The sequence below is a fragment of the Giraffa tippelskirchi genome, chromosome 14 (assembly GCF_054371585.1).
Source record: "Giraffa tippelskirchi isolate mGirTip1 chromosome 14, T2T-mGirTip1v1.2.pri, whole genome shotgun sequence".
NCBI classification, from domain to species: Eukaryota; Metazoa; Chordata; class Mammalia; order Artiodactyla; family Giraffidae; genus Giraffa; species Giraffa tippelskirchi.
This window is the reverse complement of record NC_137288.1, coordinates 69,815,114-69,839,311: the sequence shown is the minus strand read 5'-3', so window position 1 is coordinate 69,839,311 and position 24,198 is coordinate 69,815,114. Positions and strand designations below refer to the sequence as shown.

At 41.1% G+C, this 24,198-nt stretch overlaps 1 protein-coding gene across 2 annotated transcripts in view; it reads left to right on the top strand.

Annotated features, from left to right (window-relative positions):
* CCBE1 (collagen and calcium binding EGF domains 1) overlaps positions 1–24,198 on the top strand; it is a 401,394-nt gene continuing 377,196 nt past the window's right edge. For both annotated transcript variants that reach the window (XM_081563022.1, XM_081563021.1), the window contains exons 1-2: positions 1–136; positions 1,259–1,289. In XM_081563022.1, coding sequence (XP_081419148.1) covers positions 13–136; positions 1,259–1,289 — 155 coding nt within the window. In that variant the 5' untranslated portion in view covers positions 1–12. The remainder of the gene's footprint in view (positions 137–1,258; positions 1,290–24,198) is intronic.

The following is a 24,198-nucleotide window of genomic DNA, read 5'->3' as shown; positions in this document are numbered from 1 at the left end:
CTCCCGGTTCAAATGTCACTTCCTCCATCCGCAACACTCAACCGAAAAGAGCCGCCAAGAGACTTTCAGTTCAGTTCGGTGCAGCACGGTAGCCTAACTGGTCACCTGCGTGGCCTACAGCGACCTGCTGCGCCCGGTGAGGGCACGTCCCCGCTGCCCGCTCGCCCCCAGCCCTGGCACACACTCCGTAGACGGCGGCTTGCTCTCCCCCGCTGCTGCATCCTGAGCGCCCACGCAGCGCGTCGTACTTAGTAGGGGACCAGTTGGTCCCGGTTTATCTGACTGTCCTGGCTTTAAACCTTCTTTAAACCAAAAGAATCGCATGTCCCCGGACAGTCTTGGGAAAGCAGGGATGGCTTATCCCACTACTGGTGAACACTCAATCCAGTTACCAGTAACCCCGCTGCAGGAACGAGCCTTTTAAAGAAATCAAGGTCTTCCTCCCTGAAATCCCACGTAGTGTAGTTGAGCATTTCGGTCACGAGGTGGCACTACTCTACTAGATTTATTAACACAGCAACTTTGATTAAGTCAACGACGCGAGGTAGCGTTAACATTCAAAACTGTTGAGGTATTCAGCTATCTTCATCTAGTACTATCAGAGTCTTCTTTAAGACTGAAGTATAGAATTATATATGTTTGAGGAACTTTTAATTCCGGTGCCTATTTCTGCCAATCATTAAATTTTTCCATATAGAAAAGAAAAGTGAATTTATAAATACTATGACTAATTTGCATTTTAATTCTGTTAAGACTTGCGTCACATCAGCTTGGAAACCCTACAGTTGGACATATGTAGCTGCGACTACAATAACATCTTGTATCCGAGGATTTAAAATATACAAAGTATTTGTGTTTTCACGGTGTGACCACTTGAATGTTTTGATAGCTGCAGAAAAAAAATCAACTTGACAGAAAAATCCTAACATCAGAAATATCCCAAAGTAAGCTTCCCTCAACTTCACAGATCTTCAGTAACAGATAATCCCAACCTGGTTTTCTTTTCTAGCCGAAACTTGTAAAATTATCACGGCAAAAGAGTTCACCTCCAGAATTCATGTCTGTAATAGAGATCTACTATGATTACTCTGGAAGTTAAAATTTACTCCAGGGAACAGTTGGGTGTTCTTTTGTTTGTCTGTTTTTGGTTTAAATCTCCTAGCATTAGATTTTTAATTGAAGTGTATTTCATCTACAATGTTGTGTTAGTTTCAAGTGTACAGCAAAATAATTTGGTTTTATTTTTATTCTTTTTCAGATTCTTTTCCACTACAGATGACTACAAAACAGTAAGTATATTTCCCTGAGCTACACAGTAGGTCCTTGTTCACCTATTTTATGTGTTCCAGGGAACTGTTTCTAAAACAGAGGTCATAATTCAAGGAAATGTTATCCTCTCTTATCTCCAAAGATTAAGGTAGTTCAGTCCTGTCTTGGCAAGACATAATGCTATGTTTGTATCATGCAACCAATAGTATATGTTATTTATAAAGAATATATGTTTATAGCTGAAGTAAAAGAATGGGCTGACAGATACCATGATGAAATCCTCATGGTGGTGACTTTCAGGGAGAAATTAAGGGAAATTGAATCAGGAAGGAGGTCAAGGGGACTACAGCTTAATTGGTATTATTTATTTTTCAAAAGAAATTATAAGTTTGATATTTTCTTGTGAGTGCTAATGTTGGCTATATTATATTCTGTTGTTTTCTTTCTTTCTGACTTTTCCAATTAAAAGAAGAAGAAAGAAAGTATTGTCCCCAAGGGTCAGTTGACTTTCCTGTAACAAGTCTGTCAATTCAAGGAAAAAACAGAATATATTCAAAGTGAAGCAGCCTTTGGCCTCCTTGAATGAAACTTTCATGGAGACATAAGAACCCAGGATGGGTTATTCTGATCGGAAATTGTTTTTTGTTTGATATTTAATATTTTTCTTCCAGTTTTATTGAGATATAATTGACATACAGCACTGTACAAATTTTAGGTGCTGTATTTTACAATAAGAATTTGACTTACATACATCATGAGATGATTATCACCATAAGTTTATTGAACATCTGTCTCATACAAATACAAAAGAAAAGAAAAAGGAAAAATTTTTTCCCTTGTGATAAGAACTCTTAGGATTTACTCTCTTTAACAATTTTCATATATAACATTCAGTAGAATTGATTATATTAATCATGTTGTTTATTACATCCCTAGTATTAATTATTACTGGAAATTTGTATCTTTTGACTGTCTTCACCCAATTCCCCCCTCCCCAACCCCTGCCTCTGGTAACCACAAACCTGATCTCTTTTTCTATGGGTTTGTTTGCTTTTGAAGTATAATTGACCTTAAGGACTGTGTTAGGTCCTGGTGCCCAGCATAGTGATTGAAAATTTCTAGACATTACAAAATGATCACCATGACAAGTCTAGTTGCCGTCTATCACCATACAAAGATATTACATCATTATTGACCCTATTCCCCATACTGTTGATTTCGTCGTATCCATGACTCATTTATTTTGTAACTGAAAGTTTATACCTCTTAATCTCCCTCACCTATTTCTCTGATTCCCAACTGCCCATACCTCCCTCATTAGAAGTTTCAGTGAATCGGTGGATAGGTGGATTTCTTTCTCTTTAAGTTTGCTATTAGAAAAGGGTGTTTTGCAACATGCTGTTCTGATGAGAGCATTGTATAAGTAATGACCTCACACACTAGAAAAAGATAGAGGAAGAGATGGGAGGGTTGGAAAATGAGTCAGTGCAATTGGAAACCGTTTACAGCAAAACAGTTGAAGATGACAGATGCCCAGGGAAATCTCTGGCATGTTCAAAATGCCAGAGTGTTTTGCTTTTCACAAATGCAGCATAACGCAGGCCAGAAACCCAAGGTTACAGGTGGGAAACATGTATGAGAGGCTCTAGGCATCTTTCCCTCCTTTCCGTGTTTCCGGTCCTTATCTATTTATTTGGCGGCATGGGGTCTTTGCTGCGGTGTGCAGACCTACCATGGTGCAGGACTCTCCAGTTGCAGCACAGGCTCAAAGAGGAAGCACATGGGCTGTTCCAAGGCACGCGGGATCTTACTTCCCTGACATTGGATCGAACCCGTGTCTCCTGCCCTGCGAGGCAGATTCTTAACCACTGGGCCACCAGGAAAGTTCCTCCCTGCTTTCAGTATTTTTCAAGTGAGCTTTAAAGGCCCTGAAGTAGCTACTTTTTAGGGGGAAAAAATATTTTAAAATATGTCTTTATACTGTGAGATGTTTTTCTTTAATATTCTTCAATATATCATTTGGTGTGGATCAGTTCAGATTCAATGAAAAAAAAAAATGCTGTCTTATTATCAATGAGGCTCTGGTCCAGATTCCTAATTCCTTTTCAGGAAATTAAAGCACAAACAGAGGTAAATAAAATACAGAAACAAGGCATTAATCCAACATCTTGTGAAAAGTAAACACAAATGAATAGAGGAAGCTTCCATAGAATTCAAGTCTCTTCCAGACACACCATAACTTTGTATTTGAGCACTTTGAATAAAATGCTTTCTAAAATTTTTTTATACTTACATTTATAGGACAAAACCCAACTTAACCTTTTCTTCACATTCAAAATGCTAGTTGTTACTATCCATAAAGGACTTGTTATACAGCATAGTGAGTTCTACTCAGTACTCTGTAATTATCTATATGGGAAAAGAATCTGTATATGTATAATTGAATTACTTTGCTGTACACCTGAAACTAACACAGCATTGTAAATCAACTATACACCAATATAAATTTTTTTTAAAAATGCTGATTGTTTTTGGGACTAATAAGTGGAGAGGCATTCTTGACAGCACACTAAATGCTGTTTGTTTATTTGTTTGTTAAGGATCGTACCTGCTTTGCATGAGGGCTATCTTGTTATTTGAACAGAGGTGGGAGTAGTAATACTTGTTGATCTGTTGTTCATTTAGGGATGTCTTTTTGTATATTTGTTTGTTTCTCAGATGTGTTTTTGAATCATTGTGACTAAGAGGCTTGAAGAAAGTATTTAGGGCAGGAACCAACAGAGATAGTTGGGTGGCAGAAATCTAAAAGATATGTGGAGTTCTCTACAGATACCTGCAATTAATTAAACCCCCTCTCTTTTAGGAACAACGACAAAAAAAATACCCTTTAAAACTCATTTTTCAGAATATGTTGATGCAGAGCCTTATAATAAAATAAATAGGTTTCTGTTTTGATCAGAGAGGCAGCAAGTATAGTGGTTAGAAGCAGACTCAACCAGAAATTTACTTGAATTCCTATACCTCTATTTCCTCATCTATAAAATGGCTATTATAGTACCTACCTCACAGAGTTTCAAGAAGAAAAACATGGGTCAGTATTTGCAAAGCACTTAGAACTGTGTCTGGCACATAGATATACAACTGTTATATTAACATAAGCTACACTATAGTAAAAAAAAATGTTAAAGCAATTTTGTTTGTTGTTCATGTTCTGTAATGAGATATATGTTCTTGTTTTCTACATGATTCTGAGAAAAAATGTGTATCTGATATATAACCCTGCCCGGGGCTGGCTTCATGCCCATCTCAGAAGGGCTCCATGCTGGATTTAATGCTTTTGTCTTGAAATTCTCCCTACTTTTTGAATGAGCTGTCCCCATTTAATTTTGCCCTGGGCCCCGCAGATGATGCCCTGATGTTGATGCTGAACACGCATGGTCCTCTTCTCTTCTCCTGGGTTCTGTTAAGCCCAGAGGTCCTGCGCTGGTGGCAGTACCCTCTCTCTGCCCACAGGTGTGGGGTGAGTTGCTCCGGAAGACAGAAAGCAATTGAGAGCTCCCAGGCACCTGGCTGGGTCTTTGCCTGCAGCCCCCAGCAGACAGCAGGGTCGGGGGAAGGCTTGCTTTGCTCCCTTCCCCTGCGCCCCTCAGACTTTCAGAGAGAATGCATCTATAAATATGCATTTATAGCGAGAAGAAGAAAGAGTTTTCCTTCTTGCACACACAACTTACACAAAAGTATACTTTATTGCGGGCCATGTCCCCATGGGAGTCGAATGGTCAAGTCCAGAGTTGCTCCCTTCCATTTGGGCCCTTCCTCGGGCAGCAGTGGCAGAAGGAGGAAGAGAGTCGTTCATTCTGGCGGCGCCACCTCTGACCACAAATCAGCCAAGCACCCTCGCTCTAACTTGGCAATTGTATTCAAGGGAGGACAACAGTAGTTGCCAGATTCTGGGACTGCCAGACATCAAAAGAAGATACTGTTGACAAAACCTGTTATCTGGAATGAGGTCCCTTCCAGTATTACTTCAGTAGTCACAGCCTGAAATAATCCCCTCTGCTCTCTTTCCTCAGGGGATTGAGGAGCCGAGTCACAAAGTAGCTGACTTCATCTTCCCAGTGGAAACTCTGAGCGCTGGGCTCTTTAACTCCATCAAAGTTTCCTACTAAAGGGTAAACAAAGGTTGCTGTTGTTCTTCAGGCGCTAGTTCAGTTCAGTTCAGTCACTCAGTCATGTCCAACTCTTTGCAACCCCATGAACCACAGCACGCCAGGTCTTCCTGTCCATCACCAACTCCTGAAGCCTACCCAAACTCATGTCCATTGAGTTGGTGATGCCATCCAACTATCTCATCTTCTGTCATCCCCTTTTTCTCCCGCCTTCAATCTTTCCCAGCATCAGGGTCTTTTCTAGTGAGTCAGTTCTTCACATCAGGCGGCCAAAGTATTGGAGTTTCAGCTTCAACATCAGTCCTTCCAATGAACACCCAGGACTAATTTCCTTTAGGATGGACTGGTTGGATCTCCTTGCAGTCCAAGGGACTCTCAAGAGCCTTCTCCAACACCACAGTTCAAAAGCATCAATTCTTCGGCACTCAGCTTTCTTTATAGTCCAACTCTCACATCCATACATGACTACTGGAAAAACCACAGCCTTGGCTAGACGGACCTTTGTTGGCAAAGTAATATCTCTGCTTTTTAATATTCTGTCTAGGTTGGTCATAACTTTCCTTCCAAGGAGTAAGCATCTTTTAATTTCATGGCTGCAGTCACCATCTGCAGTGATTTTGGAACCCCCAAAAATAAAGTCTGACACTGTTTCCACTGTTTCCCCATCTATTTGCCATGAAGTGATGGGACCAGATGCCATGATCTTAGTTTTCTGAATGCTGAGCTTTAAGCCAACTTTTTCACTCTCCTCTTTCACTTTCATCAAAAGGCTCTTTAGTTCTTCCCTTTCTGCCATAAGGGTGGTGTCATCTGCATATCTGAGGTTATTGATATTTCTCCCGGCAATCTTGATTCCAGCTTGTGCTTCTTCCAGCCCAGTGTTTCTCATGATGTACTCTGCATATAAGTTAAATAAGCGGGGTGACAATATACAGCCTTGATGTACTCCTTTTCCTATTTGGAACCAGTCTGTTGTTCCATGTCCAGTTCTAACTGTTGCTTCCTGACCTGCATACAGATTTCTCAAGAGGCAGGTCAGGTGGTCTGGTATTCCCATCTCTTTCATGTCCAGTTCTTTGAGACCCCATGAACTGCAGCAAGCCAGGCTTCCCTGTCCTTCACTGTCTCCCTGAGTTTGCTTAAACTCATGTCCATTGAGTCACTGATGCCATCCAACCATCTCATCCTTTGTCGTCCCCTTTTCCTCCTGCCTTCAATCTTTCCCAGCATCAGGGTCTTTTCCAGAGTCCTCTCTTCGCATCAGGTGGCCAAAGTATTGGAGTTTCAGCTTCAGCACCACTCCTTCCAGTGAATATTCAGGGTTGATTTCCTTTAGGATTGACTGGCTTGATCTCCTTGCTGGCCAATAAAGGTACACACGTGAAATAAATAATCACTGATCATGCATCTTCTTTGAGTGAGCTACAGAATAAGAAACGTGGGTTTTCCTCAAAGTGCTCATACTGTATGCAGGAGTGACGATCAAGGGGTAAACAGTTATCATATCAGATCATGGCTATTTTAATGAAGGAAAATGTAGACAGTGCTGAAGCATGGTCTGTTTTCTCAGAGAGCCTTGGGGAAGGCTTCAAAGGGAAGACTGGAGGGAACTCACCATTTGTACAGGGAGGAGGTTACACTGTTTGGAGCCGAGTGGGAAGGTGCGTGGCGTGAGAATCTGTCCACTCAGGACATCTGTGTAAGGAAATAAAGACAAGGGGACTAAAATAGGAGGATGGAGAGGACTTCTTTCTGTAGGTCAACCACTGGCGAGTCTTCACAGGTTTTTTAATACAGGATGTTGTGATCAGAATTGCTTAAGAAAGCAGTGCTGGGACTTCACGAGTGAGTCAGTGCTTAGGACTCTGTGCTCCCATTGCAGGGGGCAGAGGTTCAGCCCCTGATTGGGGAGCTAAGACCCCACGAGCAGTGCAGAGTGGCCAAGAAAGAAAGGAGTAGTCCTGGGCATAGTATAAATTACACATTGATGTGAAGAAATCAAGGAGGCAAGGGAATTTAGTAACGAAGAAACTATTCCCAAGTATCCATCAACTGGTGAACAGTGGAAACAGTGGCAGACTTCATTTTGGGGGGCTCCAAATCACTGCAGATGGTGATTGCAGCCATGAAATTAAAAGACACTTACTCCTTAGAAGGAAAGTTATGACCACCCTAGACAGATGGGGTCCATCCACACCATGGAATATTATTTGGCCATAAAAAGGAACAAAGTACTGATACATATGGGTATATATATATGGATATGGATAAACCTTGAAAACATGATGCTAAGTGAACGAAGCCAGTCAAGAAAGATCATACACTGTATGATTACATACATATGAAATATACAGAATACACCAATCTATAAAGAGAGAAAGTAGATCATTGGTTGCCAGGAGCTTGGGAAAGAGAAGATTGAGGAATGATTGCTACAGGGTGCAAGATTGTTTTTTGGGGTGATGAAATGTTCTGGAATTAGATAGCAATGATGGTGCACAGCTTTAAATATACTAAAAGCCACTGAATTGGACAACTTAAAATTACACAAATTAAAATTTAAAAAAAATTTATTGCCATTGCTGCTAAACAAACACAGAACTGAATAGAACTAGAACCAGAGAAAATAAAGAAATAGGGTGGACTCCAAAATATTTAGAAGATTCATTTTCAAGAATTTGCATTTAAGAAATATGGCAGTAAAAAAGACAGAGGGCTTTCAGTCTTCCAACTAAAGGCGGGATGGGGCTGACGTAGAGAATAGACAAAGAGGAAATATTCTTGCACGTACAGACCCAGGTTTCAGATGTGGCAGGGCAGGCAGTGTTACACAGGTTACACGAAGTTACTGCAGTTTACAGAGACAGAGGTAATTAGCAGGCAGAAATGAACAAACCATTTTTTTTGTGGACCTTTTAAGGAGGCTACATTTAGCAGGGGGGGAAATGTATTTCAAATTAGTACTTTCCTCTTGTTTTGTTTCAGAAGGAATTGTGAAGCCATTTGTAAAAATGCATAGTATACAAATGCTGTAGGATAAGTAGAGAGTGTGATTAAGGCAAAGGGATATTAGTAATAAAAATGGTCAAAGGAAGCCAGGGGATAAGTACCATATAGCGAGAGATATCAAAAGATCTCTCGTACTTTCCGAAAGCGGGTGCATACTGAGCTCTGAGGTTTGGGTTTTTGTTTTTTTTTTTAACAGCAGGAACATGAAGTACAAGTATTTGAGATGCCTGATCAGTTGGTTACAAGAGTCACTGGTTAATGAGAGGTTTGGATTCTTGGCTTCCTGTTAATTGAGGTTTTGCTATATAAGGCTTTCCTGTTTTGCAGATAAAACCGCCACTGCTGTCATGTCCAGGTGTGTGTGTTTTGTAGCGGGCTGTGCCTCCCACTCACTGGGGCTGTGGGAACCCCACTGATGGGTTCACAGAACAGGACCTCCAGGCATGCTCTCCTCAGAAGGAAAGAGCCTGCTGGGCAGACCAGCTGCTACTCCTTTCCAGCATTCAGCCACCCCAGCATTTGACCCTGGGCTCCTGTGTGCCTTCTCTGCAAAACCAGGCCTCTGCAAAACTTAGTAGAAGTGTCTTGAGCAGCAGAGTGTGAACATAAACTCCATCAGTTCTCAGGAGATGCCTACTATCTCCTTTCTCATCCCACCCGCCTTCGACACCCTGAAATACAGCAGCAGCTAAACTGCTTGAGGAGCCAACTGGATCCTGAGGATTAAAATGCATTGGAGCCACCACTGATGGCCCTTGAGTAACGCAGGAGATGGCTGAATGAATTGAGGTTGACAATGTCCTGTGTCAATTCCTCACAGCTGCACAGTCACTATCTTCCCAAACATAGAAAAGTGTAAGCTATGCAATGGCACATTTAGCTGTTTCATGGGTGTCAACCAGGAGCAAAGCTTAGATACGCCTAGAGGTCCATTTTGAATAAGAATTCTTGATAAATAACAAGGTCCTACTGTATAGCACAGGGAGTTGTCGTCAATATCCTGTGACAAACCATAAAGGAAAAGAGAATGAAAAAGAATATATATATATATATACACACATACACAACTGAGTCACTTTGCTGTACAGAAGAAATTAACACACACTGTAAATAAACAATGAACGTAAAAGTGAAAGTGTTAGTCACTCAATTGTGTCTGACTCTGAGCCCCCATATATACATGTGTCCCCCGTGTGTGTGTGTGTGTGTGTGTGCGTGCACATATGCATATGTCTGTGTATATGTGTGTGTGTAACTGAATCACTTTGCTCTACAGAAAAATTAACACATGTTGTAAAGAAACTAGCAAAGTGAAAGTGTTAGTGGCTCAGTCATGTTCACCTCTTTGCAACCCCGTGGACTGTAGCCCGCCAGGCTCCTCGGTCTATGGGACTCTCCAGGCCAGAACGCTGGAGAGGGTAGCCTTTCCCTTCTCCAGGGGGTCTTCCCGACCCAGGGATCCAACCCAGGTCTCCCATCTGAGCTACTACTTCAGTGAAATTTACAAAAACAAAAAACATTGGACATTAACATTAAAGATAGAAAAAAATAACTAAGGATACCTAGGGACTCATCTTGGTGATGAAACACAAATAATTGCTCCAATTCCTCAGAGCCAGCACAGAATTTAGGATTACTATTACCAGTTAAGGGGGTAGGGTATTTCTGTCTTTGAGATTCTGCTTTGATTCCTCTCTAGTAGGTCCAAGGAACTTTCTTTTAACCAGATGACAGCATCATCCAAAACAGGCATTGCCTTTGGAATGGGATGAAAGAAGTGAGAGTATTAGTCACTCAGTCGTGTCCAACTCTTTGCGACCCCATGGACTGTAGCCCACCAGACTCCTCTGTCCATGGGATTCTCCAGGCAAGAATACTGGAGTGGATTGCCATCCCCTTCTCCAGGGGATCTTCCCAACCCAGGGATATTTTGCTGTTGAAGGGCAGCCTGAGGAACTCGAGAAGGGGAAAAGAAGGGAGAAGAGAAGGCAAATAGGATGCAGTGAAGAAAGAAATGCTTCTAAAAATAAATAATCTACAGGATATATTGTACAATGCAGTGAAAAAGCCAATATTTTATAACTATAAATGGAATATAACGTTTAAAAATTATGAATTACTGTGGTGTACACCTGAACAATATTGTACATCAACTACACCTTAATAAAAAATAAAAAAAAATTTTTTAAAGAAGTTCTGACAGTGTAGTTGCAACATTAGTAAACACCTTGAAATAGCAAATCATTTATCTCTTTTTAGAAAAGTCATGATACCGCATCTGCCAGCTTGTCCTTCTTCAACTTACTGTTTTAGGCCTTAGTATTGGGAAGAGTTTGGGTATTTAAGCGTTTGGATATACAGTAGGTTATAAGAAAGCGCACGCTGTCTTGTAGGAAGGCACTAGGGTCTTTTGGCCGTGGGAGGCTCCAGTTCTTGCTCTGACTCTGCGATTAACCTGCCCAGTGGGCACAGGGAAGAGCCTCAGAGCGACTGGTAAAGCGAGGTGTTTGACGAAACTGTTCCCATTACCCTTCCTTTGTGAACTTCCTCTGATAACCTGATGCAGCGTAGTGACCTAGGATACAGTAACCATTGTTGGATAATGCCTGCCTTGAATCCTGGTCTTGCTGTTTATGTTGCAACTGTGCTAAGCCTCGGTTTCCTCAAGTATAATGATAATGAATATGTTGCCTACTTCATAGAACAGTTACAGACACTAAGCATTTGTATAAAATACCTACCGGGGGAACTGGCATGTACTAAGCTTTAAAGAATGGAGAAGGCAATGGCACCCCACTCCAGTACTCTTGCCTGGAAAATCCCATGGACAGAGGAGCCTGGTAGGCTACAGTACATGGGGTCGCTAAGAGTCAGACACGACTGAGCGACTTCACTTTCACTTTTCACTTTCATGCACTGGAGAGGGAAATGGCAACCCACTCCAGTGTTCTCGCCTGGAGAATCCCAGGGACGGCGGAGCCTGGTGGGCTGCCGTCTATGCAGTCACACAGAGTCGGACACAACTGAAGCAACTTAGCAGCAGCAGCAGCAGCAAGTGGCTGTGCTGGTGGTTGTGGCATGTGAACTCTTAGCTGCAGAATGTGGGATCTAGTTCCCTGATCAGGGGTTGAACCAGGGCCCCCTGCATTGGGAGCTCAGAGTCTTAGCCACTTGACCACCAGGGAAGTCCTAAAAATGAATCTTTTAATTAATTGTTTTCTCATTTCAAAGAGAATATCTCACTCTAAGACTTTTAGAAAATATTTTTTAATTATTTATTTTTTAAAATAAATTTATTTATTTTAGTTGGATAAAAAATAAATAAATAAATAAGAAAATATTTTTTAAGCATTAGTTCTTCTGAGGAAAGATACCCAGAAAGTGAAGCAGAATTCTTTCTAAAACACAAAACTTTGGAGATAAAATGACCCAGTGATTTTCAACTGTAGTATTACTGAATCCAAGTCTTTCAGACTTCAAAAGTCATCCATCCATTAAGTCGCAGAATGCACTGTTCTAAAATCCTACATACAATTACTGTAATTTGTGTTCTCTCTTTTTGGAGGCTCTGTCATTTTAAAGATTGTTTCTTTTCAAGGAGGGAAGTTGTAGAAACCATTACCAAAACATTTCTACTCGACCCTCTGCTTGTGATGGCCGTTTCCGGTCAGCGAGCAGCAGCTGCTTTTGAGATCCAGTTGCCATCTTCCTCTGCACCTGCCCACTCAGCCCAGCAGAGAGAATTCGTGGCAAGCATGGTCTCAGAGCCAGGAGCCTGGCAGCCTTCCAGGGTCTTGATGCACAGCTGGGAACAGGGTCCTGCCTTACCGTATTAACTCACTATGGCTTATAGGTGACGCTCATGAAAGAGCTCAGTAATTTATGAAGATCGAGTTTTGCTGGCAACTATGGGAGACAGACTTGGGGCCGTGAAGAGGAAAATAGAAAACATCACCAGGGTTTTTCCTTGTGCCCCAGTACCTATATTCTGACTGTTACAATAAGGTTATATGATGCTAAAATCCTGCCAAAAATATCAGCAGCCATCAAAAGGAAATTTAGGTATACGGACATGACGCGACTTAGCAGCAGCAGCAGCACAACATGGATGGACTTGGAAACCATTATGCTAAGTGAAATAAACCAGACACAGAAGAATAAATATTGTACGATTCCATTTATATGCGGTCCCTAGCAGAGGCAAATTCATGGAGCCCAAAAGCAGAATTGGGTTGTCCCAGGTTGATGGGAGGGTAGGGGAGAAAAGGGAGTTGTTGTCTAATGAGTAAGGAGTTTATGTTGAGGACAAAAAAGTTTTAGAAATGGATAGTGCTGATGGTTACACAACCTTGTGCATAGATATAACATCACTGAATTATACACTTACACAGGTTAAAATGAGGAATACTGTTTTGTATGTGCTGTGCTTAGGTGCTCAGTCATGTCTGACTCTGTGACCCCATGGACTGTAGCCCATTAGGCTCCGTGGGGATTCTGCAGGCAAGAATACTGGAGTGGGTTGCTATACTCTCCTCTAGGGGATCTTCCCAACCCAGGGATTGAACCCAGGTCTCCCGCATTTCAGGTGGATTCTTTACTATCTGAGCCACAAGGGAAACCCAAGAACACTGAAGTGGGTAGCCTATCCCTTCTCCAGGGGATCATCCCGACCCACGAGTTGAACCAGGGTCTCCTGCACTGCAGGTGGATTCTTTACCAATTGAGCTACCAGGGAAGCCCTCATGTTTTGTATATTTTACCACAATTGAATAAAACAAAATAATCAAGGCAGTGGGGAGGGTTTTCCCTGAACAGGAAAACCCTGTTCATTTCAGTTTCTCAGAGAAACAAGCAACTTCAGATCCAACTTAAATAGTAATCATTTGAACAACTTGCTTGAGTATCACACAGATCAGCTTCAAGATAGTGGTTATCTTTGGAAGGATGGGAAGGATACAGTGACCACTGGAGAGTTACTTTGACTATCTCTGTAACTCTCTATTTTAAAAAAATCTGAACAAACTATGGCAAAATAGTATCTGTTTGATGTGCGGTTTATAAGCATCTGTTACATAGTCCTCTTGCACTAAACAGATAACCGTTCATACCCTCGGCTTCTACCCTCAAATCCCCAACAGCCCCTCCCCACCCTCACTTTCTGCCCACCTTGCTTCTGCTTCCCAGAGAACATGGACCCCAGGACACTTCCTGAGCCTCCCTGACGACACCCACTCCACCCCCAGCAATAGCTAGACCCACACATCCTGCTTTCTTGCTCACCACCACAAAGGGACTATCGAAATCCACTTCCTCCTGTTCCCTGTCATCTCTTCAAGGCTGTCTCTGCAGTAATTCGTTATTGCCTGTCTCCCCTGCTAGAACACATTCTCCGTAAAGGCAGGGATCTTGTCTATAGGGATCTCGGATGTATCCTAAGCTGGAGATCAGTTGTTGGCATGTAGTAGACTTGCAAAAGTCTACTTTTATATATATATATATATATAAAATACTACTCAGCCATAAAAAGGAGTGAGATAATGTTATTTGTAGCAAGATGGATGGACTTGGAGATTACCATACTAAGAGACGTCAGACAGAGCAAGACAAATATCATATGATATCACTTACATGTAAAATCTAAAAAAAAAGAATACAAATGAACTTATTTACAAAACAAAAATAGTCACAGACATAGAAACAAACTTATGGTTACCAAAGAAGAAAGGGGATGAGGAGGGATAAATTAGGAGTTTGGGATTAACAAATACATGCTACTGTATATAAAATGTAAAAACGGCAAGCTACTGGATAGCACAGAGAACTATATTCAATGTCTTATAATAACCTATAATGGGAAATAACCTAAAATAGGAAATAACCCATATATACGTATATATATATACACACATATATATATAATTGAATTGCCTTGCTATGCACCTGAAACTAACACAATTGTAAATCAACCATACTTCAGGTTAAAATTTTGTCTTTTAATTTAAAAAAATTTTTAAAAAAGAAAATGTTCCAGAGATACCAATATTTCAACATCCAACTCACACTTCCCAAAAGTCACACACAAAATACTGTGTCATCCATATGTCCAATATTCTTCTAGAAATAGGGCTGTCTCCCATTCCATGGCATAGTGTCTCTGGACGTTGGACACCAAGGAATTGACGCAGCTCTCAGCAGTCAAGAAATGTGAAAGTCACTTCAGTACAGACAAAATCGGAGCCATCAGAATAGAAGTGGTTAAGAGCCAAATACACTTTTTAGACAGCAGAAAGTGCAAAGGTCAGTTCTATGTGACTAATTATAATACTAAACACCTTTAGTCTGAATTACGTGTGCTGTGTTTTTCAAAACACTAAATGAAATGTGGCTCATAGCACAAAAGTGGTTATTCTTTGCTTGGCCTGTATGCTTCCTGTCATCAAAGCAGGGCATGAAGATCATCATTAAAGGATTTTTTTCTTCTGACCTACTTGAGAACACTCTGAAATTACGAGTCATAAAACATTCTGGAAACTTGAAAATGTTGGCCTTAACAGTGACCAAGGCAGGGTGGGGGGGGCGGGGAGATGAACAAATGTGTACCCGGAGGGAGGTCTCTTCCAGCAGAATTGTGTAGATATTTTATTGTTTTAAAATTTTTCACTCTGATAAGTGACCTGATTAAAGTTGGAGGTTTGGGACAGTCTTTTATGATCTATTCTAAATTACAATTAAGAACAGGGTAACAGTTTTATAGCTTGAATATAAGTTCACAAAAATTTAAATTTACCTCTACATCCCGCATGTTTTATTTCTACAGCTAGTTATCCCATTGCACCTTAAATCCAGTGCACTTAGTACTGGGCGGGGGGGAGAGATTTTAAAGATGTTTTCTCTTGAACACATGGTACTTGGATGTAGCCTTGAGTAGATTTCGGGAGTGGAGGTTAAGCTTTAAAGAATAGAATTTCTCTTCCAGACAAAATTATGCTCCATGACTTAATTTAGGGGAAAACCAGACCCAAGGATCAGAACAGCTTTTTAAGACTCAAGGATTCTGAGTTAAGTAAGTCAGAGGAGAAATATCGTATGACATCCCTTATATGTGGAATCTAAAAAGAAATGATACAAATGAACTTACTGACAAAAGAGACTCGCAGACTTAGAAAATGAACTTACAGTTGCCGGGGGGAAGGGAGAGTCCAGGACTTTGGGATGGACAGATACACACTGCTGTATTTAAAATGGATCACCAACAAGGACCTATTGCCTAGCACAGGGAACTCTGCTCAATGTTATGTGGCAGCCTGCATGGGAGGGGGGGTTGGGGAAAGAATGGATACATGTATATCCATGCCTGAGTTCCTTCCCTGTTCATGTGAAACTGTCACAACATTGTTGATCTGCTAAACCCTAATACCAAATAAAATGTTTAAAATAAAATGTATCTTTTAACAACAACAACAAAAGACTTAGGAATTCTAGTCGTTTCTCTGGCTTATCCTTAATCCGAAGCGTTAATGATGGCTTTCACTTCTCTGAAGCTCAGTGTCTACATCTGATCCTGCGATAAAGATGCCACCCAGAGTTTGTTAGGTTGGGATTCAGGGTCCACTCTGGTGTCTCCTTGGCAGCTCAGCCCCACATGAACAGTCAGGACTCACATGCTCAGAAGTTGAAGTCTGCCGTTGTCAGTGCTACCAAATTTGTGTTCATGAACTTGCTTGTTCTCAGCATAAGAACGCGGGCATGTGTGCTAGGTCGCTTCAGTCGTGTCCAACCCTCTGCAACCCTATGGACCCACCAGGCCCCTCTGTCCATGGCATTCTCGGCACGAATACTGGAGTGGGTTGCCATGCCCTCCTCCAGAGGATCTTCCAGACCCAGGAATCGAACCCACGTGTCTTATGTCTCCTACATTGGCAGGCAGGTTCTTTACCACTAGCACCACCTGGGAAGCATAAGATTAAGTAAATGTTTTCTATTTCTCTTTCATTAGAACAAGAAAATATTTACAAAGGAGATCCAAATATGGTACTCATTACAGTCTAAAGTCAAGATACAGAGTGAAAGCTAATTATGTTAAAGGATATCGAGTCTCTTAGGAAATTTCAAACTGCCTTCAAATTTAATCAAGTGCTCATCTGCATAAATCCAACTCAAATCAAGGGGTCCTAGTAAGGCATTTCCGGAGAAGGCAATGGCACCCCACTCCAGTACTCTTGCCTGGAAAATCCCATGGACGGAGGAACCTGGTAGGCTGCAGTCCATGGGGTCGCTAAGAGTTGGACACAACTGAGCGACTTCACTTTCACTTTTCACTTTCCTGCATTGGAGAAGGAAATGGCAACCCACTCCAGTGTTCTTGCCTGGAGAATCCCAGGGACGGGGGAGCCTGGTGGGCTACCATCTATGGGGTTGCACAGAGTCGGACACGACTGAGCGACTTAGCAATAGCAGCAGCAGTAAGGCATTTAAAGGTTAGTTGTCTTAACAGACTCACAGACTTAGAGAATGTGCTTTTGGTTGCTGGGAGGGAAGGAGGGAAGAGGTATTTAGGGAGTCTGGGATCAACATGTACACACTGTATTTAAAATGGATAACCAGGGACTTCCCTGGGGGCCCAGTGGTTACAAATCCACCTTCCGATGCAGGGGATGTGAGTTTGATCCCTGGTCAGGGAACTAAGATTTCACAGGCCACAGGGCAACAAAGTCCTCGCGCTCCAACTACTGAGCCACAGCTAGACAGGAGCCCTTGGGCCACAACTAAGACCGACACAGCCAAAATTAAATAAACATTTTAAAATGAAATGGATAACCAACAAGGACCTACTATAGCACAGGGAACTCTGCTCACCTGGATGGGGGGAGAATGGATATATGTGTATGCACGGCTGAATCCCTTCGCTGTCCACCTGAAACTATCCCAACATTGTTAATCAGCTATGCCCCAACACAAAGTAAAAAATTCTATTAAAAATGATTAGTGGTCTTTGTCAAGTATTATCAAAATGGAAAAAATGCATATTTTCACTGACAGAGATGAGCTTATTTTAATATACAGTTGATATCATAGTACTATAGTTTAGCAAATAAATATTAACTGTTACATTATATAATATATATATATCTTCATGTTTACCGTTTCATGATGAAGCCACTAAAAGATTTATAGTTCATGTGTATACTTTGTGTTTACAATGACATTTCCTAAAGAATGCTTTTATAAAATCATTCAAATACTCTTTTGAGATTAAGACTTTTATTAATTTGTGTCCCATCTTGACAGAGATCATGTCTTATTCATGATCTTCTAATAATTCCCTGGTGGCTCAGCTTCCCTGGAATGGCTGCCCACTGCAGTATTCTGGCCTAGAGAATTCCATGGACTGTATAGTCCAAGGGGTCACAAAGAGTTGGACTCAACTGAGCGACTTTCACTCACTCTAATAATTAACAGGATCCTGGGACTGTATTTGACAATAATAAACATTTGCTGAGTAAAAACACAGGCACACATTGACATTAGCGAGTCATATTTAGAAGTCTGTCTCCCTCTTTAGCACGTGAGTTTTCGACATGCATAACTGAGCACCAATTTGATTTAGAAAACTTGGTCCTTAATGTATTTAAGACTGATTTGTAGTTGATCTCATTGCTTCTACTGAAGGTCACCAGTAGATTTAGGTTTTCTTACCTTTTCCCTCTTCCCTGCAAGTGTTCCTCGGGGACCATGCCCTAGGAGATGCCCTTCTGCCTACATTGGCTTATCCCACCTACAGAGATGTCCTCAAAGTCTCCTACAGGCAGCAGCTGCACAACGGTAAGGGAAAGACGGACCCACGCTTCTACCAAACAGGAACTATCTTCCACCCACCAGGGAAACAGCTGATACCCGAAGAGTGAGAATGGACTCATGGACACCGTCTGAAGCCTGGAGGACACCAGCAGCTTTCTATAGTTCAGGAAGGTGCAACCATGCAGAGAAAATAAGCATATAACTTCCCAAGTTCATGGCCACTGCTTATAAGGAACACCGCTCAGAGTGATCATCCACAAACCCAGCTTCTCGTGTTACACTGTTCGGGGGTAAAACTGATTGCTTAACACACTTGTCTAAATCTCTGTAGAAGCAGGTGCCTTGATAATATACCACATCTCACTAATCAGAGAAGCATCTAGAGGGGACTAGAGGGGACTGTTATAGACAATTTTAATGAAAAGAAACCACAATGTGGGAAACTTGGGCTTGGAAAAATGTCACGTTTCTATTCACTCCCGTTTTAAAATGAACAAGAATTAAGGGCAGAGTTTCTGACTAGAAACAGAAGACTAAGCTTAGGTCAATTTCTCCAACCTCGTAACTTGCTAGGAGTTTCAGAAGCAGATTTTGGACTTACCTTAAACGCTCAAAAGGCATACACTGCCTCGGTACCACTTTTGATTTCTGAGGTTCCAACCATGCTTGTTTTTAGTGAGCATAATCACACATACCTCTTAATAACTAAAATAATTCCAGCATCTCTCTCCCACCTTTATCGACAGAGCAAAATATACTCTATGGATTCAGAAGAAAGGATATTTTGCTCTTCCCTTGAGGTACCCATCTAATGCAGACACTGCAGCTGGATCCTCCCCTTGTCTTTTATAATTTAACCACGGCCTTGATATCTGGGGACTCTAAGCCCCAGCTGTTTTCAGTGGCTTTCCAGAAAACAGTATGTGTGTTAAGACACTGTGCTCCATTACCAGGCTAGACTTCAGCTTTAATAAAGGAAAAGCAAGCTCATTAAGACAGACCTGTTTGTAAAAAGAGTACTTAAAATTAATATCCTGGGGAAACCAACAGAACTTTCTGTTATCTGATTTCTTTCCACATATGGTTCAATGCTCTGCTAATGGTTTCCATTTGAAAAAGCAAATTCATTTAGAAAGAAAGATGTTTCCTCATGTAAGATTTCATGGTCTTCAGAATATACCAGTTCTTTAGAATTTGAGTGATTCAATCCAAGAATTGACGATCCTCAGTTCTAAACATAATTAACCAGTACTTTATCATACTTAGAGTTGCAAACGCCATTGGTTCACAGCTGGGGGCTGACATACACAACCTCTCAGCGAACTCTTTCACAAAAGTTAAAGAGATCTATGAGCACTGATAATTGTGTGGGATTAACATCCTTTCCTCAAACATCTGCCTAAGAACCATCCCACCTATCTGCACACATTTCCCGTGTTCACATCCCCGGCTCCAGTGTCTTCTTCCTTTCTGCAAAGGAGCCTAGCTTCTACTCTTGTGCATTGCTCCAAGTACCAAAAATCTCTGTGAAAATGATGGGTGCTGAGGAAGCCATTTAATGAGAAATCAATTCGTTATAAATCTGTTTCACTACATATATTTCAATTAAGACCCAAGTATGATTTTAACATCAGAGTATTTTGACTGAAGTCAGCCTCATCTGAATTGAGATACTTGATAGAGTAAAATGCCTTTCCCTTTTTCACACTCTATTCTTAAACAATACAGATCTCTTTCAGGAGACAATCTTGGGAGCAAAAGCAAAGGAAACTTCAAACTGAAAACAGCTTTCCCAGTGTATGTAAATGCAATCTAATAAGAGATATACTTAAAAGTATTATGAAATATGAGTTCCGTCCATGGACCTGATTTGTTAAGAGTCAACATATACCTTGATCTTTCTGTGCTTTTGAGCCAATTTCTTGAGGTGGTTTGGCACATGAATAATTAGATTGTAAACCAATTTAAACCAAGCGATCGTAAACCAAACCGGAGGCTTCCCTGATGGCTCAGTTGGTAAAGAATCTGCCTGCAATGTAGGAGACTCCAGTTCAATTCCTGGGTCAGGAAGATCCCCTGGAGAAGTGAAAGTCTACCCACTCCAGTATTCTGGCCTGGAGAATTCGTGGACTGTATAGTCCATGGGGTCACAAAGAGTCGGACACGACTGAGCGACTTTCACTCACTCAAACCAATTTCAAGTGGAAGGTTCTACCTCCTTACATGGTCGGCAGGACTGTAAGTTGGTGCAGTCACTACGGAAAACACGATGGAGGTTCCTCAGAAAACTAAAAATAGCGTTGCCGTATGATGCAGCAAACCCTCTCCGAGGCATATATCTGGACAAAACTATAATTCAAAATGATAGACACACCTCTGTGTTCACAATAACCCAAGCCATGGAAACAACCTAAATGCCCGTTGACATGCCCATCCTTAAGATGAACACTTAAGGAGATGTGGTGTATACACATACATGCTGTTGTCATTCAGTCGCTCAGTCATGTCTGACTCTTTGTGACCCCACGGACTGCAGCACGCCAGGCCTCCCTGTCCCTCACCATCTCTCGAAGTTTGCCCAAGTTCACGTCCATTGCATCGGTAATGCCATCCAGCCGTCTCATCCTTTGACACCCTCTTCTCCTTCTGCCCTCAATCTTTGCCAGCATCAGAGACTTTTCCAATGACCCAGCTATTCACATCAGATGACCAAAATAGATATACTACTGAGCCATAAAAAAGAATGAAATAGTGTCATTTGCAGTTACACAGATGGACCTAGAGATTATCATAGTAAGTGAAATAAGTCATACAGAAAGACAAATACCATATGTCACTTATATGTAGAATCTAAAATATGACCCAGGTGAACTTATTTACAAAATAGAAGCAGACTCACAAACATAGAGGACAGAGCTGTGGCTGCTACGGGGGGGGACAGAGGAAGGGTTGGACCAGGAGTTTGGGGTTAGCAGATACCAACTGGTATACAGAGTGTGCATAAACAGCAAGGTCCTACTGTGTGGTAGAGGACTCTATTCAATATCCTGTGATAAACTATAATGGAAAAGAATATGAAAAAGAATGTACATATATGTATATAACTGAATCACTTTGCTATACAGCAGAAATTAACACAACATTGTAAATCAACTATACTTCAATAAGATTATTTTTAAAAAATAATAAAGTTTGAGGTTCTAGCAAGATACTTATGTTTCATAGTAACTGGGTAAACTGTTAACAGTTCAAAAGAGTCTATTTGAATTCTGTTTTATCAGGGACTCCATTTTATTTCTCTTGAAAATGTAATAGCATTTCACACTTCCCTTACAATTTATAATTTGCAAGGACTTTTGACCTACGTAATCTCATTTGATGCTTATGTCAACCACACACGGTGACCAGAGTTTTTTGTTGAGGGTTCGGGGAAAGTATGGGACCCAGAGCAAACCTGGGCCTCTCAGCTCCTGGTCCAGTGCCCTTGCTGTTCTATCAGACTGACTCTCAGCAGTTAGATAAAACCCTCCACTGTTTGGGACTGTGCCTTCACTCTTCCATGAAAAACCATAGTGGACTTCCCAGGCAATCCAGCAGTTCAGATTCTGAGCTTCCGCTGCAACGGCCACGGGTTCGATCCCTGATCAGGGAACTAAGATCCCACATGCCACAAGGTGCAGCCAAAAAAAAAAAAAGCAATAAATAAATAAATAATTAGGATGGATGCTAAGTACAAAATGTATTAACATCAATATAACTGATTATGAAAAATTTTAGGCCAAGAAGCAATTGTGTTTGTTTTGCTTTGCTTTTATCAAGATTTTTTTTTTAAGAGCAGTTTTAGATTCACTGCAAAATTGAAGGGAAGGTGCGAGATTTCCCATGTACTTCCTGCCTCTGCTCATGTTTTAACCCTTTATTAAAACATAAATTTTAGTCAGAAATTTAGAACGTAACAATTGGGCTGCCATTCAAAATTCCCATTACAGCATTGTGCTCTTTGAGATTTAGGACAAGACCATGTGGCTCTAAAACAGAATCATGGTGATGGTCCCAGGGCTATATAAATTTACTAAGACTCATTGAACTTACAATGGGTAAAATTTATAGCACACAAATTACACCTCAATAAAGCTGTTAAAGCTACATACCCACTGGGATGCACTGAATTGTGTCACCCCAAAATTTACAGGTTAAAGTACTAATCCCAGAGCTTCAGAATGTGATGGCATTTGGAGACTGGGCATTTAAAGAGGTAATTAAGTTAACATGAGGTCATTAAAATGGGTCTTAATCCAACCTGACTGATACCCGTTAAGAAGAGGAGATTTAGACGCACACACACAGAAGAAAGACCGTATGAGCAAGGGGGAAGATGGCCATCTGCAAGCCAAGGAGAGAAGCCTCGGGAGAAGCCAGCCTCGCCGAAACCTTGACTGCAGACTCCTGCCGCCAGAAAAAATTAATTCCCATTAAGTCACCTCATCTGTGCTACTTTGTTTTGACAGTCTTAGCAAACATCCCCCCTATCTACCCCGTAAAGGTGCACAGACACACACATTGATGGACCTAGAGATCATCATACTGGGTGAAGTAAATCAGAGAGAGAAGAAAAACATCATATGATATCACTTACATGTGGAATCTAAAAAGATGATACAAATAAACTAGTTTACAAGGCAGAAAGAGACTCACAGACTTTGAAAACAAATATGGTTATCAAAGAGGAACGGTTGGGGGAGGGCTGAAGTAGGGGTTTGGGAATAACATGTTACACTACTACATGTACACTACTGTGCATACATTACTATAGAAAAAATAATTAATAAGAACCTGTTGGCTAGCACTGGCAACTCTACTCAATGTTCTATAATAATCCATATGGGAAGAGAATCTGAAAAAGAATGATATATGTATATGTATAACTAACCACTTTGCTGTACACCTGAAACTAACACATTATAAAGCAACTATACCCAATCTAAACAAAATATATACATGAAAAACAAGTAAAATAAACAAAGATACACACACATAGATAGACACAAATGCCATGTACACAAGCTATATGAAAACCTGCCTTTATGAATAGCTTTGAATTTTTACTTCTCCCCTGAGACACTATTTTACTCAAATTTTTCATGCTTAAGTTTCAGTTATTTATATTTTGATGTTACTTCTTACAGACTTAATAACACACTGCCAAAATTCAACATATAACATCTAAAAGCTACAGAGCTTTGTTAGCTACATAGCTCAACCCTACAAAAATAGAAGCAGGTAATGCTCAGTGGCGAAGAATGGCTTCCCCAAAGTTCCGCAGTCACCGTTGGGCCCCTTGAGAACCAGGAGCCAATATCTGGGTGTCTGTTTCCTCGTTAAACACTGAATGTGTTCTGAGAGTTGCGGTGAAGGCTGCCCGAAAAGCTGGGCCAGAGAAAGAGAAGATGCACAAACTGTGTTGAGTTCGTATCGTTAGAAAGCGTCGAAATCGTGCCATGAAGCACGTAGTATTTCTTACATTTCTTAACAGTAAAAATTCCCCTCGTTTCAATTCCCCTCTTAACTATGTACCACGGTGACACATTGCAGTACAGCGGGATCCTGAAATGACAGAAAAACACTGAGGTTAAGTCTTGTTTTTAGTCAGGTGAGTTGTGAGTTGGGCGAACGTGAAGCTCGTCGTTGTCAGGCGATGGAGCTCAGGTGCCCGTCTTCTCCACGCTTCATTGACAGGTTGGGCTGCAAAATGTGTGTTACTGGGTGCGATGTGCAATATTTTACAGGCCTTTTTCTTTTCATCATAATTGCAAGCTAAAGTTTAGCTTGATGTAAAGAGAGATTCAACATCTAAGAACCGTCTTTGAAACACAATACCATCCCCAGTTCTAAGAAAATAACTGGTTCTCTATAGAAGTGAAGGAAGGAAAATGCCCCCAACAGATGGAAGTTA